The 23,426-nt window shown below is 43.1% G+C and overlaps 1 protein-coding gene across 1 annotated transcript; it reads left to right on the forward strand.

Annotated features, from left to right (window-relative positions):
* The first annotated feature begins 11,262 nt into the window (after nucleotides 1–11,262).
* On the forward strand, nucleotides 11,263–16,236 carry Spata19 (spermatogenesis associated 19). Its single transcript, XM_021172907.1, has 7 exons — nucleotides 11,263–11,398; nucleotides 11,571–11,627; nucleotides 12,252–12,344; nucleotides 12,477–12,568; nucleotides 14,924–15,001; nucleotides 15,332–15,399; nucleotides 16,054–16,236. The coding sequence occupies exons 1-6, from the start codon at nucleotides 11,321–11,323 to the stop codon at nucleotides 15,396–15,398; spliced, it is 465 nt and encodes a 154-aa protein (XP_021028566.1). The 5' UTR covers nucleotides 11,263–11,320; the 3' UTR covers nucleotide 15,399; nucleotides 16,054–16,236.
* The last annotated feature ends 7,190 nt before the right edge of the window (nucleotides 16,237–23,426 follow it).

A 23,426-nucleotide genomic window follows, 5' to 3' on the forward strand; every position in this document is an offset into this window, starting at 1 on the left:
CTTGAGGTCAGAGAAGAGAGGGGATGTCTACAAGCAAGGCTGAGCAAGAAACTTCTCCACAGAACTAAGGAAGGAGAAGAATCACCTGGCATATTTTAAAGCATGTTAGAAAAGCAACTTCCTAATGTTGAATGATGTATGATATCTTTAGATTTGTATATCTGAAGTCTTTAATAGTTTTTGGATAAGAATTGCCATGAATGAAGAATTTTGATAATAATGATGAATTCTATTTTCTCCTCATAGTCACATTCATGGTGGACTCCATGAGTGTGCTTCACATCGCTTGAGCTCCCCTCACCCCCACAATGAATGAGGTAATTTCTGGCTTTTTTTATCTCAATAAAACATGACGAATAACAGAGGAAAAAAAAGAATATATATTCTTCTGCCACTATCTTGGATGTTCTTGTCACTCTCAGGACCAGTCTGTTAGTTTAATTTGGCTCATTGGCTTTGGTTCTGGTCCAAGGTTGGGGGACTGCATATGGTGATGGCCTTCTTCCTGGCAGAGTCCTGAGGTGGCACAAGGATTGATATGACAAGAGAAAAGCAATATGCAAGAGCTCTGGTGGAATTATCCCTTGTAGCTGATGCATGCTCGGGATAGTCTACTAACCTCTTAACCCATGAACTCATCAACCACACCAGCAAATCAGTCTGACCATGAAGGGAAAGTCATAATCACTTCTTTCCAGTCTTATCTCAATATTTTTTTTTTAGCTAGCTTTCATTTCCACATGAGCGCCACAGGACACAAACACATTCACACACTCGCACTTAAAATAGATAATACACCTACACATGAGGGCTAAAATTATAAATCTTATAGAAGAAGACAGGAAATATTAACATAACTTTGGATTGTGTGAAGAGTCTTCGGTATGATACCCCAAACATTCCATCAGTGAAAAAAAAATCGGATTGCCTTCATCAGAACTAAAACTTTTTTCCCTCTGAGAAGATAACATTAGGAAAATGTCAAGGCAAGCAACAGATGAGGGTGCTATGCTTTCAAATCATGTACTTGATAAACTGCCTGCATTTGGAATATAGAGCGAACTCGTACAGCTCAATAAAAAGAAAACAAATAATTTAATTTTAAAAAGATTTGAAGATGACACTAACTAAAACATTCAGCAAAACTCCATGGGAGACAATTGCCAACATCATAAACTAGCAGGAAAATGCAAGTGATGATGACAGCTGTCTTTACGGACCAACTAAGAGGGTGATGATAAAGTCTAGGATGTGCTAAGGATAAGCACTAAGCTTCCTAATGGGGAGGAAGCTGAACTTTCAAACCCAGCAGAGAGGAAGCACAGAATTATCTTTTGGGGGAAAAAAAACTTAGAATTTCTTTAAAATATGAATTTATAGGGAAGAACTACTATTCACATTTTGACATCGAAGAGGGCTGGGGACAGGGCTCAATGGGCTCAAATGCTTTGCTTGGGAGCTTAATTTGATACCCAGCACCCATGTGAAAAACCAAACCAAGCCAAACAAAGCTGAGTGTGGCAGTCCTGGTGTTGGGGACGGAGAAACAGAAGGATCTGTGTGGGGCTTGCTACCCAGCCAGGTCAGCAGAACTCAGGAGAGTCAGGTAAGGGAGAGACTCTTATATCAAACAGTAAGGTGGGGAGCAAATGAAGGAAGACACTCAGCTTTCACCTCTGGCCTCTGGATGCTTCTGTGCACACACACACACACACACACACACACACACACACACACACACACTTCTCACATGTACCCATACAGCACACAGATATGTAAATACATAAAAGAAAGAAAAAGTAGAGAAAGAATCACATGTAAGTTTTCCTATGAAGTCAGTCTTGCTCTTGTGTCAAAATGAGGACATTAAAAGGCCCAAATCTCTAACGGATGTAAAACTCCCCCACATCACATCCCAGCAAACTAACTCTAGCACATTCAACCAGGATTATAGACCATAATTAAGTGGGATTATCCTATAGGCCATAATTAAGAGGGATTATCCTATAGCCCACAATTAAGTGAGATTATTTGAGGAATTGGTTTGACATTTGAAAAAAAAAAAAAAAAAAACCTCTGAATGTAATATACAATATTAGCATAACAATATGCCAGAGCAACTTGTTCATTTCAGTAAATACAGAAAAAGCATTTGAATATATATATATATATATGTATATATATATATTTTTTTTTTCCTTTTAGTTTTTTGAGACAGGGTCTCATGTAGGCCAGACTAGCCTCTGAATCTGTCATGGCTTCTGCCTACTCTCATGTTCTACAATGCATGCTAACATCTAATAGGTTTTTATTTTTTGCAATTTTTAAAAAATTTTTTGAGACTTTGACACAACGTGTTCTGTCTGTATTCATCTCCTCTCTCCCGTTGCCTCCCTTCCATCTGATTTGGAGATTGTTTCTTTTCCCATTGAGTCCAGTGTGTGTTGCCCAGTTAGCCTTAGAACTGGAGTCTTTTATGGTCAGTTTCCCAGGAGTTACCTCCAAAGAAAACTGACTTTCCCTCACCCATGCCTCGACAAATGCCAATAGCTCCTTAGCTAGTGGTAGGCCATGTCTCCCTTCCTGGGTGCTAGGCTTTTTTCTTGCTTGTACTTGCACAGATCTTATGTATGCTGTCATGGTCACCGAATTCTATGTGTATCTGTCCTATTGTGTCTGGAAAATGTTATTTCCTTGATGTTTTAAACCATCTCTGGCACTTATAGTTTGCATGTCCCCTCTTCTGCAAAGATCCTTAGCACTGGTGAGAAAGGGGTGAGATGAATGTTAGGGCCGAGCATTCCACAGTCTTGTCTTTTCCCTCTGTACATTGATTAGTTGAGAGGGGTTGCCTTTGTGTTAATTGACAGTTGCCACCTATTGCAGAAAGATGCTTCTCTGACAACACTTGAGGGTCCTCTGGTGCTATGACACCCATAACAAGAAGTCATTAGAAGCCATTTTAGCACTATGTCCATTTAGCAGAATAAATGATATTGGCTTCTCTCTTAGGGCTTGTGACCTATTTAACTAGATTTTTGGCCCTGTTAATAGTGTCATATACAGATCCCATCTCCTGGAGCAGGCCTGAGATTCAGTCAGAATGTGGGTGGTTACTCCAATAACATTCGCAACACTATTGCATCAATGGGCATGTTTTATCAGACAAGCCATTATTGTAGCTTACAAGATTCACAGCTGCTGGGGCTTATTCTTTCTCATCTGTCAGCATACATAATACCATCCGCCACTATAAACACTACCTGGTGTGAGTGAAGCCTGATTTCTCCTTATTCTGTAACTTGAATATATGATGTCTTCAGAAACGGGATCTTACATGGAAGTTCTGTGGAGCGTCAGAAGTATTGGCAATAGCTTGTGATGATTAGGAGTCTATGTGACCCCACTGGCCAACAACTCAAAGAGAGGCAACCCATTCACTACACGAGGGTCTTTTTCTGTCTTTGTCGATCTCTCTTTCTGTTTCTCTTTGTCACACAATCTTTGTTTCTCAAACAGTATATTTTGTTCATATTCTTTCTCTGAAGCTTCCTCGCATGTATCCAAGGATGGACCTGGCTGAGTGGTGAGGGAATGAAAAACTGATAGACAAGTACATGAATACATGGATTCATAGAAAAGCAGGGTGTAAGACCAGGCTCTCTGCTAGAGAAACTTAAGCACCCCAGGAATTCAGGTTGTTTATTAGGGGAGTTGATTAGAAAGGTAAGGTTTTGCCTACATCCAAACAAGGAGAAGAGTTACCATGATGTTATCTTATTTGATAACTTAATTATAGTAGATACTCTTATAAATATAATTACACTTGATAATACCTTATGTTTTTAGATAAACAAGGAGGCAGGATTTATCATCTATAGGTGTCTCGAGGGGACATATTTAGCTAATCTTGGTGGGAGTACTCTCTGTAAGAGTGGTGACATCTGGAGGCAGAGAGCTATGGTGGACATTTTCTGCATGCACTAGTGACATCCACACATGAGTCAGAGGAATGCTCTGCTACTTCCCTTTGAGCCTCACCCTGGGTAAAAGACTTTGCTCTTCATCCATGGGTCTGAGGCTCTGGGGTCCTTGACAAGGCTGTGTCTGTGTCACTGCCACAGTCATTCGGCACTTCACTCACTCAGGCCTTCCTCTGCTCACTTCATTTACTTTCCTGTAGCTCCTCTCAGCGCCTCTACACCTCCTTACACACTCAACTTCCTGCTCCCCTCAGCCTCTCCAAAAATTCCCACAAACCATCAAAACAAACAAAACCAAGAAGATAAAAATGGCCAAAGAAGACAAACAAACAAACAAACAACAGCAACAATGACACCACACACACACACACACACACACACACACACACACACACACACACACACACACACACACGGAATCTATTTTGTGCTGACAGATACTCCTGAGCATGTGCCTGCCCTGAGCTATGGTGGATATTCACAGTGGTACTCCATTGGTGAAGACTGATTTTCTTTTACCAGTGAATATCTATTGCAGATAGTGACTCGGTCAGGGTTGGGACCGATGCCCATTTCCCCTTCTCCATGCTTGGATTTTGTCTGGTTTGAACCTGTGCAGGTCATGTATATGCTGTCACAGTCTCTGTGAGTTCATGTGTGCATTAGTCCTGTTGCAGCTAGAAGACAATGTTTCCATGGAGTCATTCCTCACCTTTGGCTCTTACAATGTTTCCATCTCTTCTTCAACATCGATCCCTGAACCCCAAGGGTAAGGCTTTGATAAAGACTTCCCATTTCAGGCTGAATGCTTTTAAGTCTTTTATTCTCTGCATATTATCCAATGTAATTATTCTCTGCATATTATCCAATATAAGTCTTTGTGTTACTTATATCTAATGCAAGAAAGAGCTTCTCTTCTGAGGTTGAGTGATGCTCTAATTTATGAGTATAGCAATATTTCATTAGGAGTCAGTCACTTTATTTCTATGGTCCTTTAGTAGAATTAATAGTAGTGGGTTTCCCTCTAGGGCCCATTACCTACCATCTAGTCCCAGGTTCTTCCCCATTTTATCAGTGTCAGGTATAGTTTTTATCTCACAGAAGGAATCTTGAATCCAATAAAAAAGATATGGTTGGTTACTCCCCTAACATGTGTCATTATTTTACCAGTATATCTTACAGGTCACGGGGTCTTGTTACTTAATGATATTAATGACTAATTTTCTCCTTTAGTAATATGTAAATTACCATACAGCACAACAAACTCTAGTCCATAGGGGTAATGGTTCTAATTGAGTGTCAGCTTGATTTTTTTCATGTTCAATGACATAAGTTGCATCTTCACCAATAGGGCCTTAGCATTAGGTTGTGTAGAATAACCTATAGATTTGGCAATAGCCTGCAGAGGGTGTGTGTGTGTGTGTGTCCCCTGTTTGGCCAATGAGTCAATGAGTCAACAAGATGTAATACATTTCTGAAACTGAAACACACATACTCTCTCTCTCTCTCTCTCTCTCTCTCTCTCTCTCTCTCTCTCTCGGTTTGGCAGGCCTGGAACTTGATATGTAGACCAAACTGATGAGCCTAGCTCTGCCTTGCCTCCCCAGGGCTGGGGTTAAGGGTGTATGCCTTACTAATGTAATATATGATTGTACTTTCTGAAAACCTCTCCCAAATCTCCACTTCTAAAAGCGAACAAGAGAGTTCTTAGAACCTGATGAAAGACAGTTACATAACAGTCTTCACCTAACATCATATTAATGGTGAAAGACAGTGCCTTTCTCTTCAAATCTGGAATAAGGAAAAGGTGTCTATTCTGTATAGATCTATTTGATACTGTATAACTAGAATGATAAGGCGAGAAAAAGAAACTAAAGGTGTCGAGATTGAAAAGGAAGAAGGAAAATTTCTGTGTTTGTAGAAGACATGATCTGGTATATAGAATATTCTAAGGAAAACTATTAAGAAAGTCTATATTGAGTTTAGAACAGTTGCAGAATGCAAGATCATTATTTAAAAATTTACTGTGGGGCCTGGAAGAGATGACTCAGTGGATACAGCCTTTGCCACATGAGGACCAAAATTATGATTCCCAGAACCCAAAACAGCCAGTCCAGGTATGTGGTCTGTTTACAATCACAGCTATATGATTGTCTAAGAGGGAGTCAAGGGATTCTTAGGATGGGATGGCTAGGTAGAATAGCTGGAAGTAGAGAGCTATAGGATCAGCAAGAGGCCTTGTCTCAGGAAATAAAGGGGAGAGTTATTAAGGAAGACACACAATGTCAATCTGGGAAGACACACGTACAACCATACATTTGAACATGCATGTGTTCATGCACCACACACACACACACACACACACACACACACACACCAACAGTCCACTATACTTTCATTCACTAGCCATAAAAAGCTACAGAATGAAATGAAGGGTCTGTTTAAGATAGTATTTAAAAAAGAATGCTTAGTAATAAAACTGCAAAATTTATGCATGAAAACCCAGAGTACTTTGTTAAAATAAATTAAGATCTAAACAAGAATGACCTTCCTTTTTGTGGATTGAAGAATTAATATTGATATGACAATATCTCCAAATTGGCAATCAGATTCAATGAAACCAGTGATTACATGCCAGCAGGGTTTTGTTGCTGTAGAACTTAATAGACTAATCATAAAATTCATAGGGAAATTTACCCCACCTCGCAAAGGCATATACTCTTTTAAATGTGCTGCTTAGTTTGCTATTCTTCCTTAAGGGTTTCATTTTTTTGAGATAGTGTCTTGCTATATAGCTCAAGCTGGTCTTGAACTCATGATCTTCCTGCCTCTATGTCCTAGATGTTAGCATTAAAGGTATGTACCACCATACATGACTTTTTAAAAAAGGATTTTTTTAATGTTAATATTCTGAAAGGTTCTTGGTCTCTAGGTTTCTTTCTTTTTGCTGCCTCTGTCTTTGATATCAAGACAAAGCTGGTCTAAAAATAAGTTAACAATTTGAAAATGTATAATGGCATTTGACAAAACTGCTCAAAGAGCTATAATAATTAAGAAAGCATGGCACTGAAACAAGGACAGACAATCAGGTCAAGTAACAGTCTAGACTAAAAATTTTAATTTAGGGAAAATTGATTCCTAAGAAAGTTGCCAAATTTGTTCAATATAGAAAGGATCTCCTTTGCAATGAATAATGGGAGACAATTGTGTCCATGCACAAAAAATGAATTTGGACACTTTGTACAAAAACGAACTCAAAATAGATCATAAACAAAAAACCACAGGAGCTGTAGTACCCTCCCTCTCGGAAAGAAAATAGAATCAAATCTTCATGATCGAAGCAATGATTTCATAACCAAAAGAAGTGAGAATCCATGAGTTGAACTTGATCAAACATTCAGAAAATTTCTGCTTCAAATGACACCAACAAAGAAGGGGAAAGATGGTTCGCAGGAAGAAAGTATTCACTAATCATTTATCTGATACTTGTATGAGGGCTGTGTAAGAAACTCTTACATCTATCAAATAAAAAGATAATGCAATTATAAAATGGCCAAGCATCTGAGGAGACAAATTTCCAACAAAGATACACACGAGGCTAGGAGGCACTGGAAAAGATTGTTAGTGTCATTAATCATTTGGGAGATACACATCTAAACCATAATGAGATACTATTTCATACTCATTAGGATGCCTGATATCAGAATGATGGATAGTAACAATCCTGGCAAAGAATGTGGAAGAATCAGAACCATCATGTACTGAACATGGGAAGGTAGGATGATGCAGGCATTCAGAAAATATTTCTAACATTCTTTCAAAATGTTAAACATACAGTTACCGTATGACCTAGCAATTCTGCTGAGAGTTACAAGCCCAAGAGAACTGAAAACTGACTTAACAAAGCAGTGTATACAGATGTTCACAGTAACATCTTTTATAGTAGTACATAGAAACAGCCCCAGTGTCTATCAGTTAATTGGACAAAGCAAACATGGCGCATGTAGAAAGGGGACTGCTTCTCTGTGGAAAGAAGTGAGTTAGTGATGTATGTTATGATATGTGTTTGTGGGGGAGATGAATGATCCTCAAAAAACATCATGTTAAGTTACAGATATCAATCACCAAGAACAGGTATGGTGTCATCCGATCCATGTGAAATGCCCAGAATAAGCAAGACTGTAGGTAGGGACAGAAAGCAGATTAATGGTTGCCTGGGACCAATGCCAAGTATGTGAGAAAAAATGGTTTCACTGTGAAAGGCAAAGAGCTTCTTTTTGGAGGTAGTAAAATTTGATAAAAATGGACTGGAGTAACAGGTACACAGCTCTGTGAACACACTAAAAACCATTTAGTTGTACATGCTAAATGGCTGATTTCTTGTAAAGTGAATTATGTCTCAATGAACTCTTAAGCAAAAGGACCAGGGATGTAGCTCAGTGGTAGAACACTTAACACAGCATACACCAGGCTCCAAGTTCCATTTCCATCAATGCAAGGGAAAAAACATTAAAAGTTAAAAATGAAATTGCCGATTTGCCCTTAGAACTTTAGCCAAGAAAAAGGAAACATATTTATTATATTGTTTTTGCAAATATTCTTTAATAGTCTTTGCAGTTTTATCACTATCAGCCCAAATTGGAGATTATCTGCTTGTCAGCTTAGTAAGTTACAGACAAAATGTGTGTATCCATATGGCTAATACTCCACAGTGAAAGGGAAGAATCTATGATGTGTGCTGCAGTGTGGAAACCCAAGTCAGGTCTAACACAGCGAGCTTTCATTCCTATGGAATGTGTGATAGAAACAGCTACAGAGCTTGGAAGGAGATAGCGAGGCTGAGGTCCTCCCTGTGGCAGCAGAGGGGAGGAGACATGGTTGGACCTTGGCTGGGGTACTAGACACCTAAGTGTCTCGATCTGCAACTAGTTTTATAGGTGTCCAAGTTTGTTTGTTTGGTTTTGTTTTACATATATTTGTGGAATTTGCTAAATGGGTGTTTAGCATAATGATAAAAAAGCAAAGATGGATTTGTTTATCGGCTTGATTCCGATACCATAAACATAGGCTACATATCTTAGAATCCGTTGGAAAGTTACTTTTGAAATGAGTCAGAGGAGGCTGAGGGGATGATGGAGGAGGAGAGAACCTCTCTGGATGCATCTTTTCATGGACGTGTGGGTTTCTAGTTATACTGATGTTTTACAGTTATTATGATTATTTCAAAATGCAGGATCATATAATTGATATGGTACATTAGTGGGGCCAGTCCAGGCAAACCACTCCACCTGATGTTTTAAAGATTTATTTTTATCATTTTAAGTTTGTGTGTGTGTGTGTGAGAGAGAGGGGGTATGTAAACATGAATGCAGATGCGGAGAGGGTTTATTTCAGCTTACAGTTCCAATCACAGGCCATCAATGAAGGAAAGGAGGTATCCTACAGGGCAGGACTTGAACTCAGAGGCAGGAACTAACGTAGAGGCCATGGTGGAGTGCTGCTTACTGGCTTGTTCCCCCCATGGCTTTCTCAGGCTTCTTTCTTATAGCACCCAGAACAACCAACCCAGGGTTGGCACCATCTATGGCAAGCTAAGCTTCCCCACATCAACCATCACCCACAGGCCAATCTGATGGGAACATTTTCTCAGTTTAGGTTCCTTCTTCCCAGATGACATCTGCTTATGTCAGGTTGACATAAAATTAGCCAGCACAGATGCCCTTCAGGACCCTCAGTGTTGGATCTCCTGGAGCTGGAGTTATAGCCACCTATAGTGAGTGGCTGACGTAGGTGCTGGGAGCTGAATTGGAATTCAGCAGCAAGTACTCTTAACTTCTGAGCTCTTCACCAGCCCTGCTCTACCTGCTGGTTTAGGCTATAGTCACATGGTTAGTGTGACCTTAGGGAGCAGTTTTTCTGAAGCCAGTAATGGCTGCCTGGCTTCCTGCTGTGTTCTTCGCCTTTGCATTGGTAGCCATCCTGAGATGGGTGGATCCACACCGTGGAAGCTGCCATCATCTTTGAATACATCATGGAACACAGCTACATTTACACACACACACATACACACACACACACACACACACACTCACAGATACACACATACACACTCACACATACTTACAGACACACACATATACACTCACACACACATGCACATTAACACATACATACATGCATGCACACATACACACATGCACACAAACACATATGCACACATACATACACAAACACACATACACACAAGCCTACACATACATACATGCATGTACACATAGACATGCACACATGCATGCACACACACATACACACACACATGCACATTAACACATACATGCACATAAACACATACATACATGCATGCATACATAAACACATACACCCATATATATACAATCACACATACACATAAACATACACATACATACATGCATGCACACATACACACATGCCGGCACACACATATACACGCACAAAGATACATACCACACACACAGACACACTGACACACACACTGACACACATGCACATAAACACATTCGTAATGCACATACACAAACACACACAAACACACATACAAACATGCACACATGCAAGAACACACACACACACAAGGACACATACCATAGACACAGATACACACAAACACTCACACAGACACACACAGACACACACAGACACACACATACACACACACACACAGACACACACACACACTTTATGAGTCTGGCCGTCGAACTCCAGTCCTCCTGCTTGTAAAGCAAGTACTTTCCTGACTGAAGCAGCCCCTCATTCCCTGGGGTGCTTTTCAGTGATCTGCATCATCTGAGTGGTCAGAACAAACAAAAATGGAAATATCCCTATTGCTTCTTTCTCTGGGCAGTTTTGGGTGGATCAATTTTGTTTCCTCCCTCACTTGAGAAGATTAATAACCATGATGCTGGTCTGAATGGTTGTTTAACTGGCCAGGTGCTTTAGCCATAATTTCTTCTTTGGATTTGTAATTTTTTTTCATTTTTAGAAATTTTATTTAGCATTGCTTAAGACAGTAAGACAGTGAGCCACCCCAAGACTTTGGCCTATGATTTTGGTAATTCCTTTTGTATATCGTCCATCTTCTATGCCCCTCCTCTTCTGAGCCACCATAAAGAAGACAGTTTATAGCCCCTCTTTTCCCTCTGCACTCTCACCCTGGAAGTTGAAGGAGGTCATTGTCACATCATCACTTGCCAACCAATCAGGGGGCACCTCCCTTCAATAACCTTGCTATTTCACAGAAGTTCTCAGACAGCTTCAATGGAAGGAGGGAGCCAAGGAGGCCCTCTGTAAGTCTGAAGATGATCATTACAACATGGATTATGTACATCTTTGCCCGGAAAACTGTAGGGCTACCCTTCCCACCAAGGGTGAACTCGGTGAGTGGTGGCAGCAGTAGCCATATGGAACTGTGGCCAGCCTGTCGTCTCCCTTCTGCATTCCCGCTGTGCTTCAGAGTCATCTCATGTCATGTGACATTGGTCTTAGTGGTGAGGGTGGGAGCCTCTCTCTGGGGTTTCTGAGGTAATCGTTTTTACCAACTTGTTCCAGGACATTGAAGTTGAAGAAAGCGAGGCTGTATCCGTTGTGCAGCACTGGTTGAACAAAGTGAGTAGAATTCTTCTATGACTCATCACCCAAAGTTCTAGACTGCAGGGATAAATAGGAGACAGGAATCATGTCTTCACTCTTTACACAACTGAGAAACTCATTTTTTTTAAACCGAATTCTCCACCTAGAGTGGAGTTTAATTCATGTCTGAGAGGATGTGGGGTTTTGGGCTGGTAAGAGAAGTGCTGGCATTGTTACTAACTTATCAAACTTCTAGAGGAGGGAATTCTGTTCAAGGTGGTGCCAAGAGTACCTTGGGATAGGGTCCAAGGGCTTAGAGGAGCTTCTCAAAGATTCCAAGGAGAACAGCAATGGGGGAGCTCTGTGTAGAAGCTTTAGTAATGGAGTGAGGTGTGTGTGTGTGTGTGTGTGTGTGTGTGTGGTTGTAAGTGTGTATCTGTGGTTTTGTATGTGTGTGTCTGTATGTATATATGTGTGTATGAATGTGTGTGTATGTGTGTGTGTCTGTATGTATATATGTGTGTATGAATGTGTGTGTATGTGTGTGTCTGTATGTTGTAATGGGAGGAGCGAAGGGGAAGGAAGAGGAGAGGAGGCACTTGGGAGTGAGCAGATGGAGCCAGGTACTTCAAGAGGGGGAATTATTCATTCACCTTTCAGACGGAAGAAGAGGCTTCTCGGAGCATAAGGGAGAAGATGTCCATCAACGACTCTCCCACCCATGGACATGACATTCATGTGACCAGAGATTTGGTAACAGAGTTTGTGTGAAAGTGGGGGTGAGGCCCGATGGTCCTTGGTGTGATGGAACCTGGGCAAATGGCACACCCCAGCCACAGATGTCCACATCAGTTAGTAACCACATGAATTCCTCTGGATTTCTAGGTGAAACACCATCTCTCAAAGTCTGATATGTTAACAGACCCGAGTCAAGAAGTCCTGGAGGAAAGAACGAGGATCCAGTTTATAAGATGGAGGTACCTGCCCCTGGCTAGATCAAGCACATAGCTACTTTGCTCTAGACACACAACCTCCTTTGGTGGAGAAATTCCTCAGTCATGCCTTGGGGGACTTAGGGGAATATTCTTGCTATCTTGAAAGCTTACATTTCGTACATTTTTAAGTGACTTCAGCAGTTGGGGAGCTAGGCTTGCTTTCCATTTCCTAAATGCTTCTGAATGTGTTTCAGATTCCTGTTATTTTTGCACTTGAATTGTTCAGAAGTGGCGACACTTTAAAGAGCTAAAAGAAAATAAGCTCTTAAAATGCAAAAGCCAGAGCCCTCATCTGCGACTTTGCAGTGCTGAGGTCTCCCAGCGCCAGAGGCAAGAATTCTGTGACAAAGTGTGTCACCTTCCTGCCACCTTGGTGCCGCCCGTTGTCACAGCCTCTCTTGATCCTGAAGATGCTAAGATTCTGGGTGGAGCGGGCCAGGCCTGAAGTCACCCCATTCCTCCTGCAGAGGCATCCTATTTGTGTGTGTGTGCTTGTGTGTGTATGGTTTCTGAATCTATCATTCTTTGGGCCAGATCATCACATCTGTCCTTGAACTAGTCCCTGTGTGACTAAAGGGCTTGTGCTTCCCTCGTTCCCTCTCTGTGCTCCTGTTATCTGCTTTGCTCTCCCTTCGAGGAGGAAGCTGCACTTCTCAGCAAGCTTAGTTTTGCTTCAGGATTTGAGTAGCCATGTGTTATTGTAGACTATTCAAATATGTACTGACTCTTTGAGGAAGGGATAAGCAATGGGGGTTGGGATTTCAGAGCTACCCAGAGAAGAAATTTTCTCTAGAAACCTGTTAAGGCTCCTGGACATTGTTGACGTATTTCCAGGTTTTCCTTGCTCCATGCGGTTGGAGTTGCAACCATTATCTCTATGGTTTGGACAGAACTAACCTCATCTTCCAGTCTTGTTTGAGCCTTGGCTGTATAGCTGGCTTAAAACCTTGGAGGCAGGCAAGAAACATCAGTCATTTATCTATGTGTAATTCTTTTCTACTCTGAATTTTCAGTGGAGATTGGAAATGAACAATCTGTTTTTTTTCCCCACAATGCACTGGTTCTGGTGTTTTCTTCTTAGTTCTGATAAGCCCGTGGTCCTTGTAACATGCTTGCACTGGCTCTTCATTCTTCGAGTAGGTGTGCATGCGTCATCCTGTACTTGCTAGCTGGTTTGGAGAAAACCAAAGAGCAGAGCACAGCCTCATAGATCATGGCCACAAAGTTAAGCAGATGAACAGGGTATGTAGAAGTTAGTGTTAGGGAACTCCGCAGGAGGGCCCAAGGGCACAGCTAGAGGCTGGGCTGCACATTTCTTTGGCGCTGTGCCAGTGGTCCCAGGAAGGCTCCCAGGGGGCAGTTTGCTCAGACTGGCTCCTTAACGGGGCACCATTATCATAGAAATGGCAAACTGTAGAGAAAAAGGATAGCCTATATCCTAGGCGCAGTTTATACCCTAGGTGCTTCCAGGGCCCAGTGTTGGGCCCTGCTTTCTGAGGGGCCCCTTTTCCTAGGCTGGAGACAATAGGCCTTGTCTACTTTAGCTCCTTTTATGATAGCTATTCTCAACCTTCCTAATGCTGCGATCCTTTGACACAGTTCCTCATGCTGTGGTGACCTCCAACTGTAAAATTTTTGTATTGCTGCTTTAAAACTGCGATTTTGATACTGTCATAAATCATGATGTAAATATCTGATATGCAGGGTATTGGTATGCAACCCCCAAAGGGTCCCGACCCACAGGTTGAGAGCCACTGTTGTATGGGCTTCAACTGGGTCTTCCTGGTAGGAGTGATCATCACAATCATATTTCCCTTCTTTTAGGGGAAGAAGGTTAGAGCAGGTGGAATTTCTGGTTCAAATGTAACAGGGTACCAATGAGCTTAGTTCTCATAGCCTTTCGAAGTAGGGAGTATTTGGTGGGCACTGCATGACTCTGGAAGGGATGCGTGGGAAGTGGCAGGAGAAAAGACAGGAAGTATAAGACTGGAGAAGGGAAGGGATTTTGGCACAGAGAAAGAAGGCAAACAGTGCTAGACTGAAGTGCGTGTGTCCTGTTACTAATCCTACGAGGATATACTAAAGCAGAGAGCATTTTGGAAGGGGGAATTACACAGCTTCACCGCCTTGCTGGGGGGGCCAGCTTGTCTTTCTCTCCGAACCACCTGCTGCCTGCATACAGTGGCTGGGTGCCTCAGAGGTTAGTTAGTTGAGACACGGGCTCTCAGGCCCATACACCTGGAGTTCCTGTGCCTACAGTCCCAGTTCCAGCAGCCTCACCAGGCTTAGTTGTTATAAGAAGCAGCTGAGAATCCATGTCTCAATGGTGTTTTCCAGCCACACCCGTATCTTCCAAGTGCCAAGTGAAATGATGGATGACGTCATGCAGGAACGGATAGATCAAGTGAGACGAAGGTAAGTTCTGGCGAGGAGTCGCTTTGTACATCCACCCAGGTACAGGTGGGTGGAGATGACGTCATCGGTTGGCTCCAGCATCATATAGGGACATATAGTTCCAAGGACCTCTGTCCTTTCTGATTCACATCATGGTGTACTTATCAACCTCACATAGTATCTGCCTGCACATGGCTCCAGGCTGAGGCCTTCTTCCAGGACTTCAGTTCTAAAGTTTTCACACAGCCATGGCTCGTGTCTGGGCTTCCCAGCCAGCCCATCCCTTGGGCTATGGTTTGGGTTTGAGATCTAGATAGGTTCTGACAGCATCCTCCCTTTGGTCCTCCGCAGTGTATCTCATCTCATGTGTGACTCGTACAATGATCCAAGCTTCAGGACTTCTTGCTCAGAATGCTAAGGTGAGGAGATCTGTAGGTAAGGGCCTGGATGTACAGGGCATCTAGCCTTGGCAGTAGAAGGGAGAGACCTAGGGTGGAGAGCTTTACCTTTTTCTGAGTGAGGGACGAGCCTGCATTCAGGGCCAGTGGGGTGTGGTGGGGGTGGGGAAAAATGGATATTGCTGTTCTAAGTCTGTGCGGAGACACCGGGTATCAGCAGGAGGGCGTATAGATTGAACCTGACACCAACAAGGGGCTTTTGGCCACACAGCCTCTGCTTGTACTTTATACAAGGCCATAGCTGGATATTGCTTGGATCCAGGAAGAGGAAGTCTGGAGGTAGAATCATCCCAATAGATGGAGCATACCTGAAGCAGTCACTGGATTTATCCAAGCGAGATACCCTGGTAGCTGATGTCGGGGTGGGCATGAAAGGACTGATTGTCACATAGCTGGAGGCCACATGCTTAAAAATGCCAGGAAGATACAATGCTAGCATTTATTAAGTGCTGACTGTATGCCAGATTCTGCACAGGGCATGCTTTGTCAAGGGTTCTCATCGATCCAGCCAGTCATTACACAGAAAGCGGAGGGTAAGTGAAGACAGGGAGCAGATACTGACTTCAGCTGGCTGCACATTTCCATGAGAGAACACTGAACATCTCTGATTCCCAGGTTGAAGGACTCCAGGGTCGATGAACAGCCTGTGTCCAAAGAGTGTCCACCTCATGTTTTGACCTGAAGGGTGACCAGACTTGAGCAGAGAGACTCTAAACTCTGAGCCCTTGGTTACCACCGTGACAATGCTGGAAACTTCTTACTGAAGTGCTAATAAAGAGACATCTTATTTACCAACCAGCCCTGTTGTTGGTGTGGATGCCATCTCTCCCTCCCCTCCCTCCCTCTTTCCCTTCCTCCCTTCCTCCTTCCTTCCCCTCCCTCCCTCTTTCCCTTCTGCTCTCCCTCCTCCTCCCGTTTTCCTTCTTCCCTCCCTTTCTCCTTCTCTACCTATACCATCTATCCCTCAATCTCTCCCTCTCTCTATCCCTCCATCCCTCCATCCCCCATCCATCCATCCATCCATCCATCCATCACTTCATCTATCTGTCCATCCATCTATCCATCCATCCATCTGTCCATTCATCTGTCCATCCATCCATCCATTCATCCATCCATCTTTCCATCCATCTATCCATCCATCCATCTTTCCATTCATCTGTCCATCCATCCATCCATCCATCCATCCATCCATCCATCCATCTGTCTGTCCACCCATCCATCCATCTATCAGTTCATCTGTCCATCCATCCATCCCTCCATCCATTCATCCATCCCTCCATCCATTCATCTGTCCATCCATCCATTCATCCACCTATCCGTCCATCCATCCACCCTCCATTTGTCCATCCATCCATCCACCCATCTGTTCCTTCATCCATCCATCCATCCAGTGCTGGTAGCCTTGCAGACCTGGTGCTGAGGAGCACACATCTGCCTACTTTGTGTTGCGAGGAGCAGTGCAGTAGATCCCAGCTCGTTTGAAGGGATGCTGCTGTGGAGTAGACTGGGGGGGGGGGATGGAGGGTTGGGGTGGCATTGGGGGTTGGGGGTGGGGTGGATTTCCTGAGGGAGTGCTGAGGATTTCTGTACTTTATATCCACCTATTGCTTCTTTAGCATCTCCATTATATGTAGCTCTCATTCTGACCTTTCTTTTCTCTCAGAAGAACTTTAAATATTTTCTGCTAGGCAGGTTTACTAGTGAAGATTGTCTTTCATTTTTGAGTGTGGGGAAGTCTTTATTTTTCACTTTAGAGGAATGGCTCTGCGGACTGCTAAATGTTGTTGTCAGTTTCATTTTTTTTAGCATTTGAATAGCTCACTCCACTCCACTGTGTGGTTTCTGCACGGAGTTCTGATCCTTGCTCTTTGGAGACAGAGTTTTCCCTGTCTTTTTTCACCAGCCTTCTTTAGAGGTTTTTGTATTCACTATCTAAAGTGCCGAGTTTCACAAGGCCATTTCCATAGTGCTATGAGGTGTTCGGACGCATTACCCACACCGTTCTCTCCCTCCTCACTTCCCTGAGTCCCTTTCACTCTTTTAGACAGCTTTACTTCTATTTTTATGTTAAATGCGCATACATGATTTCATGTATCTATATAAAATCTAGAATTCAGAAATGAGAGGAAAAATATGTGATGTTTGTCTTTTTTGAGACAGAATTATTCTGCTTAATATGGTAATAGCCAGTTGCATCCATTTTCTTGCAAGTGACATAATTATTTTTTTTCTGCCCGAATAAACTTCCATTGTGCATATTTACCACACTTTCTGTATCCCTTCTTTTGCTGACAGACCCCAAGATTGGTTACTGTATGTCAGACTTTCTATGCTTCGAATATGATATAAATAATAATGGATCTTTTTAATTTTGTTGCCTGGAGGTCTTTGAGATCTCTGGATTTGTTGTTCAACACAGTCCTAAGTTTTGGGAATGTCTTAACTTTTAACACTTCAAATAATGTCTCCTTTTCTGTGCTCTTGATCATCCCATTACACATCTGCTACAGAAATGTTTGATGATTGACCCACAGGTCTTAGATGTTCTGATCTACACCCACCCCCAACCTCCCACTGCATTTTTTGTTTTCTGTTGCTATTTTTTCCCTTGGTGGTGGGAGTTGAACCCATGGACTCATACATGGTGAGCACACAAATTGCCACTGAGCTACACTCTTGGCCTATAATGCTATCTTTTCTTTGTGTGCATGCAAGTGTGCATGTGTGTGTGTACAGAATCTACAGAGTCCACATCCCCTCCACTAGGAGTATAAGCCAGCACATCTGGTTTTCTACAGAGGTGCTGAGGATCCAACTCAGTTTTCCATGCATTCAGAGCAAGCACTTAGCAGCAGAGCTCTCTCCCTGACCCTGCTGCTGTTATTTCTTGGGGCTCATGGATGCTTTGCTTAGCATCGTCCAGTCTACTGCTGAGCCCTTCAAAGACATTTCTCACTTCTGTGTTGTATTTTCTTCTGGGCCTCTTCTTTAGTATTTTCCTGAGTGTTTCCATCTCTCTGTTTATATTACCCATCTGTTCGTACATGCCCATGTGTTCCCTCTGAGCCCTCAGCGTGTTTATGGAAGTTGTTTTAAACCCCTCGTCTGATTATTTGCCCACACCTGCCTCATACAAGTCTGATTCTGATAGCTGATGTGTTCCACAATCTACCTTTTGGCTTTTATTAATTGCACATCCTGAAATTTACTAATGAAAGGCAGATGTGATGTATCAGGGTTGGAGGAAAACAGGCTCTTTAGCATCAGGGTTTCTGCTTAGCAGGTCGGTCGGGGCTTAGGTTATGCGCTATTCCCTCTTCTGTGGCATTCCCTAGTAACTCCTTCACAGCTGCCATCTCTGTTGCTTACTGTAACGTGTGTGTGTGTGTGTGTGTGGAGGGGAAACCTGGGCAGCCCTGTGAGGAGACCTCAGTGTTTTCTGAGCCTGTTCCCTGTGTCCTTGTGATGTTTACGCGGGCTTCTTGGCTCTTCCCATTGTCATTGGTCTTAGGAAAGACTGAAAGCCTTGAGGTAAGTTTCTGGGGTTGGATATTCTTCTGCCCAGCTGGCTCAGTTCTAGAAAACAATTGCTGTGAAGGCTTGCTTCTCTGAAGGAGAAGAGAATGCTCTCTCTCTCTCTCTCTCTCTCTCTGTCCTTCCTCTCCCTCCCACCTTCCTTTGCTTCCCCCACTCCCTTCCCCTCTCCTTGCTCACTCTAACTTTCTCCATGTGCTTTCCCCCTTCCCCCTCTCTTTCTCTCTTCCTTCTTCCCCCCCTCGCTCTTTCTGTTTGAGAACGATAAGGAGATTTTGCTTTGTTCTTTACTGGGAGACCTGGTGACAGTTTCTGCAGTCAGGCTCATTCCCTCTTGGCCCCAGCCACAGGTGCGGTTTTCCTGCTTCAGTTCTGGTTGCAAGGAGAGTCTGACCTCCTTACTTAAGTCTGCCTCATTCAACCTGCAGAACAGCAGTGGACCCAAGAAGAGAGTTTTGTTGTTGTTGTTGCTTATTTTTCTTCTTTAAAAAGTATTTACTTTAAAAACAAAGTCTCGTGTCGTCTGGCCTTGCCTATACTCTCTATAGCTGAGGATAACCTTGAATCCCCAATCCCCCAGCCTATACCTCCCAAGTGTTAAGATTGCAGGCCTATGCTACCAAGAGCCCAGTTGTTGACATTTAGTTCATTTGCAAGACCATGGGGCTTAAATACCTTGGATACAGCTGTTATGGTGATAGGAAGTGTTAAAACTCCAAGCCTTCTTTTCAGTCACTTTATAAGTGGGCTCACTAAGTTCTGCCTTGATGAAAATTTCATTTTGACAGGTGTCTTAGTCAATGTTCTATTTCTGTGAACAGACCCCATGGCCATGGCAACTCTTATAAAAGGAAGCATGTAGTTGGTTTATAGTTCAGAGGTATAGTCCATTGTCATCATGGCAGGAAACATGGTGGCACACAGGCAGACATGGGGATGGAGAGTTCTACCTCCAGATTTACAGGCAGCAGGAATAAGCACCCACTGGGCCTGGCTCAGGACTCTGAAACCAACAAAGTCTACCTCCAGTAACACACTGCCTCCAGCAAGGCCACACCTCCTAATCCTTTCAAATAGTGCCACTCTTTAAGTATTTAAACATATGAATCTGTGGGGTCCATTATTTTTTCATTAACTTATTTATTCATTTTACATCCGATTGCAGTCTCCCTTCTCTCCTCTCCATCCTACCTTACAGATCCCTTCCTCCTTTACCTCCCTTTTCCTCAGAGAAAGGGAAGCCTCCCTTGGGTACCACCCCATCCTGGAACATCTAGTTCTAGCAGGACTAAGCATATTCTCTCTCACTGAGGCTCACACTGGCAGTCCAGGTAGGGGAAGGGGATCCAATGGCAGGGAACAGAGACAGAGACAGCCCTCACTCAATTTTTAGGGGACCAACATGAAGACCAAGTTACACATCTGCTACAAATGTGTAGGAGGCCTAGGTCCAGCCTCTACATGCTCTTTGGTTGGTGGTTAAGTCTCTGTGAGGCCCCATGGGCCTACATTAGTTGACTCTGTAGGTTCTCTTGTGGTGTCCTTGACCTCTTTGGCTTGCTCAATTCTATCCCCATATCTTTCACAAGACTCCCTGAGCTCTCCCTGATGTTTGGCTGTGGGTCTCTGCATCTGCCTCCATCTGTTGCTGGATGAAGCCTCTCAGGAGACAGTTATGCTAGGTTTCTGTCTGCAAGCATAGCAGAGTATTATCAATAGTGTCAGAGGTTGGCTCTCTCTCATGGGATAGGTCTCACGTTGGGCTAGTCATTGGCTGGTTGTTCCCTCGGTCTGCTCCATCTTTAGTCCTTTGAATCTTGTAAGCAGGACAAATTTTGGTTGAGGAATTTGTGGGTGGGTTGTTGACCCCTCCATCCACTGGAAGTCCTGCCTAGCTATCGAAGGTAACTACTTCAGTCTCCATATTCATTGCTGGTAGGAGTCTCAGCTAGGGTCACTCCCATAGACTCCTAGAGCCTCCCCATCCCAGGTCACAAGTTGCTTCCAGAGATGTCCCCTACTGATTTCCATTCTCACTCCCAGTTTTCTTCCACATCCCCTCTCCAGTTACCTCATCCCCACCCCCATTTCTCTCCTCACTCTCTCTCCCACCCAGTCCCTCTCACTAACCACCTCCAATGACTATTTTGTTTCCCCTCTGAGTGAGATCCAAGCATCCTCCTTTGGGCCTTCCTTATTACTTAGTTTCTTTGGGTCTGTGAATTGTAGCATGGGTATCCTGTACATTATGGCTAATGTCCACTTATAAGTGAGTTCATACCATGTGTGTCTCTTATGGGTCTGGGTTACCCCAATCAGGATATTTTCTAGTTCCATCCACTTGCCTGCAGATTTCATGATGTCTTTGTTTTTAATAGCTGAATAGTACTCCATTGTGTAAATGAACCACATTTTTTTTTATCCCATTCTTCAGTTGAGAGACATCTGGGTTGTTTTCATCTTCTGGCTATTACACAAAAGCTGCTATGAACATGGATGAGCAAGTGTCCTTGTGGTATGGTAAGGCATCTCTTGGGTGTATGCCTTGGAGTGGTATAGCTAGTTCTTGGATCTAGTCCCAATTTTCTGAGAAACTGCCAAACCAATTTCAAAGTAACTGTACAAATTTGCACTCCCACCAGCAATGGAGTAGTGTTCTCTTGCTCCCCATCCTCGCCAGCATGTGTGGCCATGTCAGTTTTTGATCTTAGCCATTCTAATAGGTGTACGGGGTAACCTCAGGGTTGTTTAGATTTGCATGGTGACTAAGGACGTTCAACATTTCTTTAAGAGCTTCTCAACCATTAGAACGTCCTCTGTGGAGAAGTCTCTGTTTAGCTCCATACCCAATTTTTAAATTTGGTTATTTGGTTTGTTGATGTATAATTTCTTGAGTTATTTATATATTTTGGATATTAGTCCTCTGTCAGATGTAGAGTTGGTAAATATACTTTCCCAACCTGTAGGCTGCCATTTTGTCCTATTGGTGGTGGCCTTAGCCTTGCAGAGGCTTTTCAGTTTTATGAGGTCCTGCTTATCAGTTGTTGACCTTAGTGCCTGAGCTATTGGTGTTCTGTTCAGGAAGCTGTCTCCTGTGCCAATGTGTTCAAGGCCATTCCTCACTTTCTCTTCTATGAGATTTAGTGTGTCTGGTTGTATGTCGAGGTCTTTGATCTACTTGAGTTTTGTGCAGGGTGATAAATATGGATCTATTTGCATGCTTCTACATTCAGTCATCCAGTTAGACCAGCACCATTTGTTGAAAATGCTTTCCTTTCCCCACTGTGTGCCTTTGACTTCTTTGTCAAATATCAAGTGTCCATAGGTATGTAGATTTATTTCTGGGTCTTCAGTTCTATTCCATTGATCAACCTACCTGTCTTTTATGCCAATGCCATATGGTTTTTTATTACTATTGTTCTGTAGTACATCTTGAAATCGGAGATGGTGATACCTCCAGAAGTTCTTTTATTGTACAGGATTGTTTTAGCTATCCTGGATTCTTTGTTTTTCTAAATGAAGTTGAGAACGGTTTTTTCAAGGTCTGTAAAGAATTGCATTGGGGTTTTGATGGGGATCGCATAGAATCTGTGGATTGTTCTTGATTTATTCAAACGACCACAACACGGGAGATAAGAAAGGAACCACACCAAGCACATCTCCTGCAAGCACTATAAAATACTGTGTATCAACACACCCCTACTCAGGGATTTGAAAATAAAACAATTATTTTCAATTTTATACTGGCATTCCCTACTTCCAGACTAGGAACAAGGAGTGTTCAGAGAGGTTGAGCCACTTCTTTAATGTCACACAGTCATGAAATGGCTCCATCAATATTTCCATTGAGGAGGCCAGAGCCAGTGAGCAGCAGTGCTCTACAGGTCTAGCTAAGTGTTTCTGGTCTGATAGGACATGATGAGTTCGTTCTCTGCAACGGGGCAAAGAAGTGCATGCCCAGGAAAGACATGAGTTCTAGCAGAGGAGAAGGACCATCTTATCCCTTGTATCCCTTAGTGATTGGAGGTTGGTTTAGGTATTTTATAGGCCCTCTCCCCTCTTCTTTTATTGGTCCTGCTTAGAAACCCAGCTCCATGCTTTCTCCACCATTTATCCTCTCAATGTCTTCAGGGAAAAAAGTAGCTGCCATCTCAGTGAACCCACGTTTGCTTTCCATGTCACCTATGTCCCCCTGACTCACCTATTTCCAGAAGAGAAAGGGACAGGCTCCATGGAGATCCTTACCCATCCTCTACCTGGGTCAGGGACACCCACTCTCCTGTCACCTGTTCCTGGCTTCTGCAACCTGCTTGCTCTAGTGGGGTGTGCAGGGGAAGTGAAGCGAATAAGAACCCCCTAGACAGGGGTCAGGAGGGTACTGTGCTGGGCTCTGAAGGGGGAAGGGAACATGGGGAGAGATTGGAGGAAGCTGGGGGCTGCTCAGGCTGGAGCGA

Source organism: Mus caroli, unplaced genomic scaffold, assembly GCF_978045245.1.
Source record: "Mus caroli unplaced genomic scaffold, Mus_caroli_1 scaffold_11, whole genome shotgun sequence".
Lineage (NCBI taxonomy): Eukaryota > Metazoa > Chordata > Mammalia > Rodentia > Muridae > Mus > Mus caroli.